At 48.2% G+C, this 12,230-nt stretch overlaps 1 protein-coding gene across 1 annotated transcript in view; it reads right to left on the bottom strand.

Annotated features, from left to right (window-relative positions):
• tmem266 (transmembrane protein 266) overlaps nucleotides 1-11,895 on the bottom strand; it is a gene marked incomplete at its 5' end in the record, with an annotated part of 157,954 nt that extends 146,059 nt beyond the window's left edge. The window contains one exon of the mRNA XM_084335218.1: nucleotides 11,846-11,895. Within this exon, the coding sequence (XP_084191344.1) occupies nucleotides 11,846-11,895 (50 nt within the window). The remainder of the gene's footprint in view (nucleotides 1-11,845) is intronic.
• Nucleotides 11,896-12,230: the final 335 nt, after the last annotated feature.

Below are 12,230 nucleotides of genomic sequence, written 5' to 3'. Positions count from 1 at the left end.
GCTGAACGTGTCACTCTTTGTAGTCTGCTTTGGTCTTTTGCAGTGCTATTCCCAAACCAGGAGGTGATGTTGCCGGTCAAGATGCTCTCTATTGTACATGAGTAGAAGTTCTTAAGGATCTTCTGGCTGACTTGGAACTTCCTTAGGCGCCTGAGGAAGTAGAGGCGTTGTCGTGCCTTCTTCACCACACTGTTAATGTGTATGGTCCATTTCAAGTCCTCGGATATGTGGGCTCCGAGGTACTTGAAGCTGTTGACTCTCTCAACCGGTGCCCCGTCGATGCTGAGGGGGCTGTAGTCCTTGACCCCCGACCTCCTGAAGTCCACAATCATCTCTTTTGTTTTGCTGACGTTCAGGGAGAGGCTGTTTTCCTGGCACCATCCCGCCAGGACCTTGACCTCTTCCAGGTAGGCCCTCTCGTCGTTGGCAGAGATCAGGCCCACCACCACTGTGTCGTCAGCAAATTTGACGATTGTATTGCTACTCCGCTGAGCCACACAGTCGTGTGTGTACAGGGAGTAGAGGAGGGGACTCAGAACACAGCCCTGGGGGGCCCCTATGTTGAGGGTGATGGATGAGGAGGTGCAGTTGCCTGCTCTCACCACCTGGGGTCTGCCAGTCAGGAAGTCCAAGACCCACTGGCAGAGGTCATAGCCCAAGCCCAGGTCCCTGAGCTTGGCTATGAGTATGGAGGGGACTATGGTATTGAATGCCGAGCTGTAGTCGATGAATAGCATTCTCACATAGTTCCCCTGCCTCTTGTCCAGGTGTGATGCTGCTGTGTGCAGCACATGGGATATGGCGTCCTCCGTGGACCTGTTGGGGCGGTATGCAAATTGCAGGGGGTCCATGTTGATGGGGAGGGAGGAGCAGATGTAGCCCTTTACTAGCTTCTCAAAGCACTTCATGGCTATGGAGGTGAGAGCTACAGGGCGGTAGTCGTTGAGGCAAGCAGGCTTGGATTTTTTGGGTACAGGGATAATAGTGGACTTCTTCAGGCAGGTGGGGATGACAGCCTGTTCTAAGGACAGGTTAAATATGTCAGTGAATACTGGGGCCAGTTGGTCGGCACAGACTTTTAGGACGCGGCCGGGGATGCCGTCCGGACCTGCTGCCTTCCTGATATTCACTTTTTTAAAGGTCCGCCTCACCTCATGCTCTGTTACCCTGAACACTGCGCCTCCATCAGCAGCCGACCCCCCCCCCCCCATTGCCGAGGCTTGTGAGCTGGTGTTGTTATTACCAGCATCAAACCTCGCATAGAAGGTATTGAGGTCGTTTGCTAAGGAGATGTCATTGTTCAGTTTGAGGGAGGCGCCTTTGTAGTCTGTCATCGTTTTGAGCCCCTGCCACATAGCTCTAGAGTCAGCTTGTTCAAACTGGAGTTCAATTTTATCCCTGTAGCGCCGTTTGGCCTCTGACACTGTCCTCCTTACGTTGTGTTGCGCCACCTTGTGGTCATTCATGTTGCCTGCCACTAGGCCGTCATTGTATGCTTTGGTGCGCTCTCTCAGAGCTTCACGGACGGATTTGTCTACCCAGGGTTTTTGATTTGGGTAAACTTTCATTTTGGTAGTGGGGATTGTTTCTTTCACTCTAGTACAGACATAGTCCAGCACTGTCTCCGTGTAGGCATTAATGTTATCTGTGTCGCGGAATACAATCCAGTCTGTGTTGTGGAACACTGACCGGATCGTGTCCTCTGACGTCACATCCCATTTCTGCACCTCTCGCGAGACAGCCTCGTTAGCTCCCCTGCAGCTTGCTAGGCCTCTACTACCAGCATGGCCCCAGTCTGCTAGCTTAGCCCCGGCTGCTAGCACAGCCTCTATGTTAATGCAGCCCTTGCAGCTAGCATAGGCCCTGTAGCTAGCCATGCCCAGGCAGCTAACCCGGTCCCTCTGCATGGCCTCCACTTTTTGTGTAGTTTTCCCCACTGCTAGGACTGCCCCTTCAGCTAGCAAGGTCAGTTTTCTCCCACTGCTAGGACTGCCCCTTCAGCTAGCAAGGTCAGTTTTTCCCACTGCTAGGACTGCTCCTTCAGCTAGCAAGGTCAGTTTCCCCACTGCTAGGACTGCCCCTTCATCTAGCAAGGTCAGTTTGCTCCCACTGCTAGGACTGCCCCTTCAGCTAGCAAGGTCAGTTTTCTCCCACTGCTAGGACTGCCCCTTCAGCTAGCAAGGTCAGTTTTCCCCACTGCTAGGACTGCCCCTTCAGCTAGCAAGGTCAGTTTGCTCCCACTGCTAGGACTGCCCCTTCAGCTAGAAAGGTCAGTTTTCTCCCACTGCTAGGACTGCCCCTTCAGCTAGCAAGGTCAGTTTTCCCCACTGCTAGGACTGCCCCTTCAGCTAGCAAGGTCAGTTCCCCACAGCTAGGACTGTCCTTCCAGCTAGCTTGTTCTCTCATGCTGGTCCAGCCCTGTCTGCCAGCCTAGCTCCGGCAGCTAGCGCAGCCTCTATGTTAATGTAGCAGTACAGCTAGCATAGGCCCTGTAGCTATCAGTGCCCTGGCAGCTACCCTTTCCCTCTGCTAGCCCCTTCCCTGTTCCCCTCTCCAGTGCCCCTGTTTCCAGCCCTGTCTGCTAGCCTAGCTCCGGCAGCTAGCGCAGCCTCTATGTTAATGTAGCAGTACAGCTAGCATAGGCCCTGTAGCTATCAGTGCCCTGGCAGCTACCCTTTCCCTCTGCTAGCCCCTTCCCGGTTCCCCTCTCCAGTGCCCCTGTCCCTCGCCCTGTCCAAGGCCTTAACCCTGTTTTCTCTGTCCCTGTCTCCAGCCCGCCCCCGCGGGCCTCTGTTCCCGGTTCCCCTCCAGTGCCCCTGTCCCTCGCCCTGTCCAAGGCCTTAACCCTGTTTTCTCTGTCCCTGTCTCCAGCCCGCCCCCGCAGGCCTCGTTTCCTGTTCCCCTCTCCAGTGCCCCTGTTCCTGCCCTGTCCCTTGCCCTGGCCCTGTCCTTTAGCCTTTCCCTTAGCCTTCCCCTTAGCCAGCTCGCCTCTTAAAGGCACTTTGCCCTTTTTCCCAAGTTCTTGTTTTCCAGTATTTTGTGTTCTCCCTTAAAGGGACAGTGCCGCTTTTCTGTTGTATTCAATAAATGCCCAGTTCTTGGCTTACTCTCATACCTGTCTTGTGTTGTGCGATTGTGGTCGGTTACAAACCATAACACTTACACTTTACAGAATGATGACAGTGGAGAAAGCCAAATATGTTGAAGTTGGCTAACTGATGACAGGCTAACAAAACATACAAAACAACAGCTCAATCTGGTCGAGTGACGGCCTATAAATTACATGCTTTAAATGGGAATTTCTCTACTCGCTGCTGTTTCTCATGTCGCTCTGTTTCTATGTTTCCCTGTATCTTTCTCATGTCTCTATGTTTAAACATACGGCAATAACACACAATGTTTGACACGACATAATGTCCTGTGACCTTAGAAGGCACGAAAAAACATCGTTATCTAATTCACTTTTGGTTTCCTGATTAATCAGATCCCAAGCGAGTTTTCATCTCAATCGGCTATTGTCTGTACAGCAGATGGCTGAAACTGGACAAAAGACAGTTTTCGCCTCCGCCAAGCCTCTAAAACAGTGGTTCTCAACCTGTGGTACGTGTACCACTAGTGGTACTTGGTGGTACTGCTGGTGGTACTTGAAAAGATTTATTAAAAAAAGAAATAAAGAAAAGGCCACTGAACTTAGAAGCAGGCCAGGCCAGTGTTTCTAGTTGCGGCGGCGCGATAGTTAGATAACCTAAGTGGGGAACAACCAAGAGATCACTGTGACAGAGAGTATTGCAGTCTAAACAGTCATACATCTTTTATTCAACTTCAGCCCTGATCATAACCATTTTTATTTTTAGATTTTTTGTAATGTCAGATAAAAAATTTTATACTCTGAAATATTCTGAAAAGAGTTGTTGTTAAATCTGACATTACAAAAAACAAAATCCATCAAAAGCTGTGTTGTTGCTAATCATTGACACATGCCTAGCCTGTAATAATCCCCCCGAGAAGTGTGTGTGTGTGTGTGTGTGTGTGTGTGTGTGTGTGTGTGTGTGTGTGTGTGTGTGTGTGTGTGTGTGTGTGTGTGTGTGTGTGTGTGTGTGTGTGTGTGTGTGTGTGTGTATGTGTGAGAGAGAGGGAGAAGTAAGTACATTTGCTGAAATACAGTTCTTAATTTTCTCACTTGCTATGTGAGAATGTTAGTTATTATGTTCTCAATGCCCCTTGCATTGTATGAGTTGTGTGGAAGAGTTTGCTAGTTCTAGTGCTACCCCTTTGTACATTGTGGCTGTGTCTGACAAAAGTTAACAATAAATAATGCTATTAGGAATACATTTGCCTCCTGCGTGAACTGTGCATAGCTGAATAGACTGTATTTTAACGTCGGTCATATGGTGGTACTTGGAGAACCAGCTACGTTCTCAGGTGGTACTTGGTGTAAAAAGGTTGAGAACCACTGCTCTAAAACATGTGTGGGTGCATGTGTGTGTGTGTGGGGGGGAGGGTCGCGGTCCTCGCATCTCAGCCAATAGCGTACAAGGAGAAGTGGACCCGGGACAGAAGTCTCAGACGGCTTGGCACCGGTCCCAGTGCAGCCAATGTGGAGTCATCAATAACACCAGTGCTTAACGGTGGAGGAAGGTATCGATTACGAGGCAGAGGGAACAAAAGCCGCTGTGGGTCGGTGTGGGTCCTAGGTTCTAGGGAACAAAAAGCGGCTGGGCCTGTGTGGGTTCTAGGTTCTAGGGAACAAAAGCTGATCGACCGGTGTAGGTTCTAGGGAACAAAAGCCACTGGGCCGGTGTGGGTTCTATAGGTTCTAGAGAACAAAAGCCACTGGGCCATGTGGGTTCTAGGTTCTATGGAACAAAAGCTACTGAGCCTGTGTCGGTTCTAGGAAACAAAAGCTGCTGGGCTGGTGTGTGTTCTAGGGAACAAAAAGCCGCTGGGCCGGCGTGGGTTCTAGGGAACAAAAAGCAGCTGGGCCGGTGTGGGTTCTAGGTTCTAGGGCTCCTCCGTCCTGTTGTGGAGGCTACACAGAGTAGGGAGTTGGTCAGTAGAAGATCAGCGCACACACCCTCCTCCCTGTGAAATGTTAATGTAGTCATGCCTGCAGAGGAAAACAGGCCCTTCTCTTCCCTGTCTTACTGTATGACTAATCCCTACTTAACATAACTCACTTCAAAAGGTTGTTTTCTTATCTTCATAGGTACCCGGAATCACTGGGAATACACTGTCTAACAGTGCCGTGTATGTGAATCTAAACGGGTCTCGTCAGTTCCTTTCGTCGTGTCACACGAGACGGCGCACGTTCTCCCTTCCGGTTAAGTGATGGATTCGCTACAACGCGTGTCCTTCAGGGACGTCGCTGTTGGGTTTGAGGGACAAACGAGGTTGCGCCAAAATCCTCCCGACAGGAGTGCCGGGGCGTTTCAATGTTATCTGCATGCTTGGCACCTCTGGCCGACCGCAACATGGAAGCTAATCAGTCATGACAGACACAAACTGTTCAGTGCATCAAAATCACATTTCCAGACAATCACAGAGCAAGCCAGGAGCCGTTATGCGCAGAGCCCCCAGTTGAGTGGCCGTTTGCCATCCCGGTGGAGGGCGTGAGGAGGCCGCATGTCTGAACACTCTGCTCCCCCATCCGCGACGCGGGCGAGGGCGGCCAGCGGCGGGCCAAGGGCTGGGAATCTTTTCAGAGCCATGTGATATTAGCCGCGAGGAGGCTGAAAGGTTAGCATAGGGCATGCATGGCCGAGGGGACACCCCTGCAGAGGGAGCGCCAGGAGGTTCATCACCAAGACCACATCAGATGGGCTGCGTCCATTTTCTCCATGTTTCATACTATTATGCCGTTTTCAGTATGTGAGCTGATGGTTCTAGGGAACCAAAATTATTTTAGTAAATACTAACCTTCTTGCTGTCTTCTACTATCATGCACTCTTCCACTAATTAATATTCCTTGTCTATATTAGATAGATAGATAGATAGATAGATAGATAGATAGATAGATAGATAGATAGATAGATAGATAGATAGATAGATAGATAGATAGATAGATAGATAGATAGATAGATAGATAGATAGATAGATAGATAGATAGATAGATAGATAGATAGATAGATAGATAGATAGATAGATAGATAGATAGATAGATAGATAGATAGATAGATAGATAGATAGATAGATAGATAGATAGATAGATAGAAGATAGATAGATAGATAGATAGATAGATAGATAGATAGATAGATAGATAGATAGATAGATAGATAGATAGATAGATAGATAGATAGATAGATAGATAGATAGATAGATAGATAGATAGATAGATAGATAGATAGATAGATAGATAATCCTTTATTGATCCCCTTGGGGAAATCCCGGTGTCAAAGCAGCATGGAGGGGGGGGGATACAGGGTGGGGGATGCATAGCTTCACAATACAAATACAATATAGTAATATAAAAAGTACAAACACAAGATAGTCCAGTGGTGAGAGTCCAGTGATATGAGTATCTAGTGCAAAGAAACAAGATAGTCTGTACGTGATGTGAGTCTCTAGTTCTCAAGTCCCGAGTTGTGACAGTGATAGCTCTGGCAGCAGAACCGGCCGATCCAGCCGCCCGAGCCCTTTGTTGTAGAGCCTGATGGCTGCCGGTATAAAGGACCGGCCCAGGCGGTTTGTGGTGTGTCGGGGGGGGATGAGTCTTAGGCTGAACGTGCTCTTCATTCTGGCTAGCTCCTCGTAGAGGGGGTGAGAGGGGTTCTCCAGGATGGCTTCTAGCTTTTTCCTCATCCTCCTCTCAGCCGCCACCTCTAGGTTATCCAGCTCACCACCCACTACTGAGCTAGCCTTCTTCACCAGTTTCTGGAGTCCACTAGCGGACTGGCCATCGGGAGCACCGGGAGTTTTCCCGGTGGCCTGGCAGACTGGCATGGCCTGGCAGCAGTGGCGGAACTTTGGTCCCAGCGGTGGGGGGGACATATTAGGGGGCGTGGTCAGTGACGTCGCAGGGGGGGGGGGGGTCGTTTTTTTTTTTTTTTTTTTTAATTATTTTTTATATAAAATATATATATTATATAATTATACTTGTAGTTGTATTGTCTGCGAGACATCGCCACCACGCAACACGTCAAAATGCTCGCTATCTGCAAACAGCTCCACTGTCTGTCAGTCATAACCAACACTCTCGTTCACTAGGATACTATGATGAATTGAAAATGGGGGACGGTCCCTGATGTAAACAAGACGAAAGTCTTTCTCTGGTCTGCATCCCCTTAACAATTGTATGTATTGAGCTGTACTGTACTGTACCCATTCTGCAATCTGTTAATAAACTTTTCAATCAAACTTTTCAATCAAAACAGCTGCCCAACTCCGCGCTCTGAGCGTTCTGATGCACACATCACAGCCCAGTTTACCCCACCTGGCTGTTGCGCCCTCTGTGTCACTGTCGCAACAACAATCGCTGCAGGAGCGATAAATAATAACACACATTACCTATTCCGAAGACGGTAAAACACAGAAGGTGGTCTTGCGTTCAGGAGTGGTGGAAATAAACTCCTTCATGACAACATGAATGTCCAGTGACCAGGTTATTATTATTAAAGAAATCAGATGAGACATTTATTTTCTGAGACACAAGTAAACACACTCTCCACTTCAGTCAGTCCTCCCTCTCTGCAATTCGTTCCCGCATACAACATCGCCGACAGATATATTCCTTTACTGCGAATTGTCCCAAAACAAAAACTATTCCAGGCCGCTATTTCTTTACCAACGGATTTCCAGTTCCAACTGGTTCATGCGTCGGCTACACTACACGCTGCTTTAATAACACTGCATTATCGAGACAGCGCCCCTATGTATGACTTTGAGGATCTGGCCATGCATTCCAAGAGTAGGGTAAATCTGCAGTGCCGGCACTGTGTAGTAGCGAGTCACAGTGCTGGCCACCAGGCCGCGCAGTTGCAGTGTTTTGGAAAACATGGGGGGGACAAATACTGCATTCTGAAATCATGCGGGGGACATTTTCCAGGGACCCCCCCGCAAATTACGCCCCTGCCTGGCAGACTCGCAAATGTTTTTATTTTAAATATTTAATTTTTTTGTGTGCCCACAGTCAGGCCACTGAACTCCGAAGCAGGCCAGGTCAGTAGAAGTGTTTCTAGTTGCACAGATATGTGCTCTCTATAAGTTCAGGGAGCAGGCACGCAAGCAGGCAGGAATGAGTTAACTTGTCATTCACAACCCCGCGCGAGGCAGCGCCAATCTCAAACAAGCCTATTGATTTCAATCATAACCCGAAACCCGGGAGATATGAACGTTTTGGATAGCGCTAGAATGGGTGAAGACGAACGTCGGACTGAAATTGAAAGAATGAGACGAAAGCAGGGCGCAATCAAAGGTGTTACTACACGAGTTTGGAATCAGATGGACATTGAAATTGACAAGGAAATTCCGAATTTCACTTGATCATACTGGGAGTTAAAGAAGACAGTTTGTTGGAACCTGACCGTGAAATAGAACAGTATATATAACTCTGACGGATGATTTGGATGCTGAGATTGAAACCGCGGAGATATAAGGAGCGCGTCATTACGTTGAACTGACAGCAGCAGCGCAGAGGGTGAGTGATACGTAATGAATAGACTAGATCACAGAGAGCGCCAGTGAAGTAGAGACATTTTATGTAACGAGCACCGGTAAACTTCTATATAAAGGACACTTTCGTATTATACCCCGACGTTTGGACAATCCATTATTTGGAAAGTATTATTCTACAGTTTGGTGTAGTGTATAAAACTTGTATGGTCCGTGTTTTGTGACTGTCCATGGTGCTGAAGGTCGCATTTATACTAGTGTATACAGCCTCTATACAGTGCCACCACGTGATACAACACAGCAAAATAGCATTATTTTCCGCCGGGGGGGGGGGGGTTGTTGGGCCTGGCTGAGTTAAATTCCCGGGAGGAATTATGAAAAAACATCCGCTGAGCCTGTGTGGGTTCTAGGTTCTAGGGAACAAAAATCAGCTGCGCCTGTGTGGGTTCTAGGGAACAAAATACTGTATGCATGCGATATTTGTATGAAAACGAAACATTTGAAGTCTGGAGCAGATTAGTTGGGTCAAAATGTTACTTTTGAATGGGAAGGTAAGATTTGGTGTTTGGGCAGGGCTTCAGACTAACCTTTCCACTGATAGCACTGGTGCTACCAACTTTCCCAATAGCTAGCTAGCTAGCAACAACAACTAGTTAGCTAATATAGTCATTGTAGCCCTGTGTTTGTGGTTTGTTAACACTTTCTTTGCCAGGCTTATGTACATCCTTATACCATCCTCTGCCAGCTCTATTTGTCTATGGAGAAGTTCCCCTTCTTTGCAGGGCTATAACTTTTTAAATTGTATTGCTAAATTGACATTACTATGGCCCATTCAACGTCAATTATCTATCGTTCAGGATGTAGGAACGTTATACTTTTTCATTCACATATTCATACTAAAATATGGTCTAAAGTATAAATATGTTTTTATCGTTTTCTGCAGCATTCTGCAGAACGTGATTTATAGCCCTAAATGCATTATATTGATGATCAAATACAGTTTGATAGCGATCGGCGCGAGATAAAAAATTTCAAATGGACGAGCTTCTAGAAGTTACTACTTATCATCTGATGTTGACCGGATGGGGGGGGGGGGTCGTTTATAATTCTGTGGCCAACATTAGATGATTCATCTAGTGTGGGTGATATGATCATTAGAGCAGTTTGTATCGAACACAGTAAAAAAAAAACGCTGAAACTTACCCCAGTCTCCTCGAGCCATTGGGCGATGAGCGTGGAGCAAAAATATTCCTATTATGGGATGTTGAAATATGCGATCCATCTCCAGGTTGTATAATAGTATATACGTCCAAATCATGTTGTTTATCGAGTTATTGGTAACGGATCGCTATCCATTGTGTCTAGCTCGAGTCCCGGGACCTATAGCGAGTGATCGGACCGAATTTGGATGAGCACCAGTTTCCGTTTCCGGTTTCCGGTTTGGGCGATCCGCCGATCAGTTGGCACCAGATGGCACTCTTGAACCGTTGGAGAGTTGAGAGGGGATCAACAGTAGATCTCAAGTCTCCGCGGGAGAAATATGATTGCGATCACAGATTTTTGAAATATTGATCTCAATGACGTGTTACGGCGTCATTGGCAGAATTAGCATGGCGGGGAATGACGAGTTACGGCGTCCTTGGCGATTAAAGTGTTAACCCTTGTGTTGTGTTCGAAAGCTGTTTCTTTTGAAAAGGAGTTATTTTGATGATGTTCTGAGCTTGTGCTCAGCCTTCTGTTTCAAAAGGTATCTTGGACCACGCCATCTCGCCATTCCTTGACATGAAGAACTCCTGTTGACCTCGCTCATCCAGGCCTTCTTCTTCAACAGACTGCGAGAGTGTGTGTAGGTGTATGTGCGTGTGTGTGTGTGCGTACGTGCGTGTGCACTGACTGAGGAGGCGTCTGAGATGCAGGCAGTTATGCCGTATAGGACCATCAAGTGTGGTGAGCCTCCCATCCGCCCTAAGCCCACTATGTTCTCATTAAGTACAGAGCCTCAGCGCAAGCGGAGTATTATTCATGCCCTTGCTCGTGCAGATACAAATGGTGATCGTCCTGCTGCAGTTGAGCAGACTATCCCTTCATACAATGGGTTTCACGCTGGCTTGAATATGGAGCAGAGGAAGAGCAAGGCTTATTTTCATACATCTTACAATCAACCGCCCAACAAGTCAGTTGTGAATGACATCATGGAGAAGCTGTCTACCATCATCGCCACTAAGCACATGCCCTTCGCCTTCTTAGTGGGAGATCATCCTGTGTACGTCCTCATCACTCTGCTCAAGGCCGAGAACCCAAACAAGTATCATGACATTGTACCCTTTCTTGGTCCCTTCCATACACAGTGTGTGATGATGAGCGCTATCTACAAGCGCTACAAGGGGAGTGAGCTAGGAGATGTACTCGTGGCAGGAGGAGTTATTGCAGAGGGCTCCGCCGACCGTGCACTGAAAGGCAAGCATTACAAGAGGGGGCTGCGTTGCTTTAGGCTCATCTATGAGGCACTCATGAGTCAGCTGGTAAAGGGGAGGCTCATGCCCAACCTGGCTGATGAGACAAGGGAGAACCTTGAGATTCTGAGGGGGCTTTCTCACTCAACATCGGGGTCGAATCAGCTCCGTGCCGTCCTCATTCCGAGTTCCGTGGAACTCTGTTGTAGAGTCCGCTTTTGATCGTTTTGCAGGGTTAACAATAACGCTAAGCTAACGGCTAACGCTAGTTAGCTTAGCCTTTTACTAGTAACATTGCTCGCATCGATTATATTGAATGTCATTGATCTACTGGTCGACCACGGCCGACTGGTTGGGCACCACTGGTCTAATAGAAATAAATGCATTCGAACAATGTATAGACATAGCAATGGCAAACAAAATTGCCAGGCCTAATGCGAGCCAGGGAAGTGTTGCGCTTTGTGCTTTGTAACGTAGCTTCATGTTTTCATCCACTGAGCTGTGAGGCTCCACATGCGACGTTGTGTGTGTCACGCCCCCCGCCCCCACTAATGCGCACCTGAGACCACCTATTTCACCGGCCCAGGTTCAGCGCCCCCGGGGACGAATCAGCGGGGGGCGGGGACGGGGGACAGCGTTCTCACTCAGACAGACACACCCTTTTCTGATGCGAGCCGGGTCTGATTCGACCCCGAACTGTGAGTGAGAAAGGGCCCTGAGAGATATGAGTCTCTCCCAAGAACCCCGTGCAGCTGCACATGCGGCACTGGAGGATGATACTGACCTTGAGAGCCTCATCACCAATTTATTCACCCAGGTGGAGGCCAGTGACATGGCGGACTACTGGAGGGACTTCCTGTCTATGACAGATGCACTCATGCAGAATGTGCATGCAGTACATATCTGCAACTGGGATGAGTATGTCAGCTCTCTGCGTGCCATGCTGCCATGGATGGTAGTGTACGACAAGAATAGGTATGGAAGGTGGTTGACTGACTTCTGGGCAATGCTGACAGCTCTCCCTGCTGATGAGGTTGCCTTCCTTCGTACTGACTTCACTCAGTCCATCACAGGCAACCCTACTCCAACATGGCCTGGAACATGTGGATCGAGTGTACAATGAACAAGGGCAGCAAAATGTAGTCTGGCTGGCTCTCCATCCTCCAGAA

The sequence above is a fragment of the Notolepis coatsorum genome (genome assembly GCF_963971535.1).
Source record: "Notolepis coatsorum genome assembly, chromosome: 18".
NCBI classification, from domain to species: Eukaryota; Metazoa; Chordata; class Actinopteri; order Aulopiformes; family Paralepididae; genus Notolepis; species Notolepis coatsorum.
This window is presented reverse-complemented; position numbering and strand designations above follow the sequence as displayed.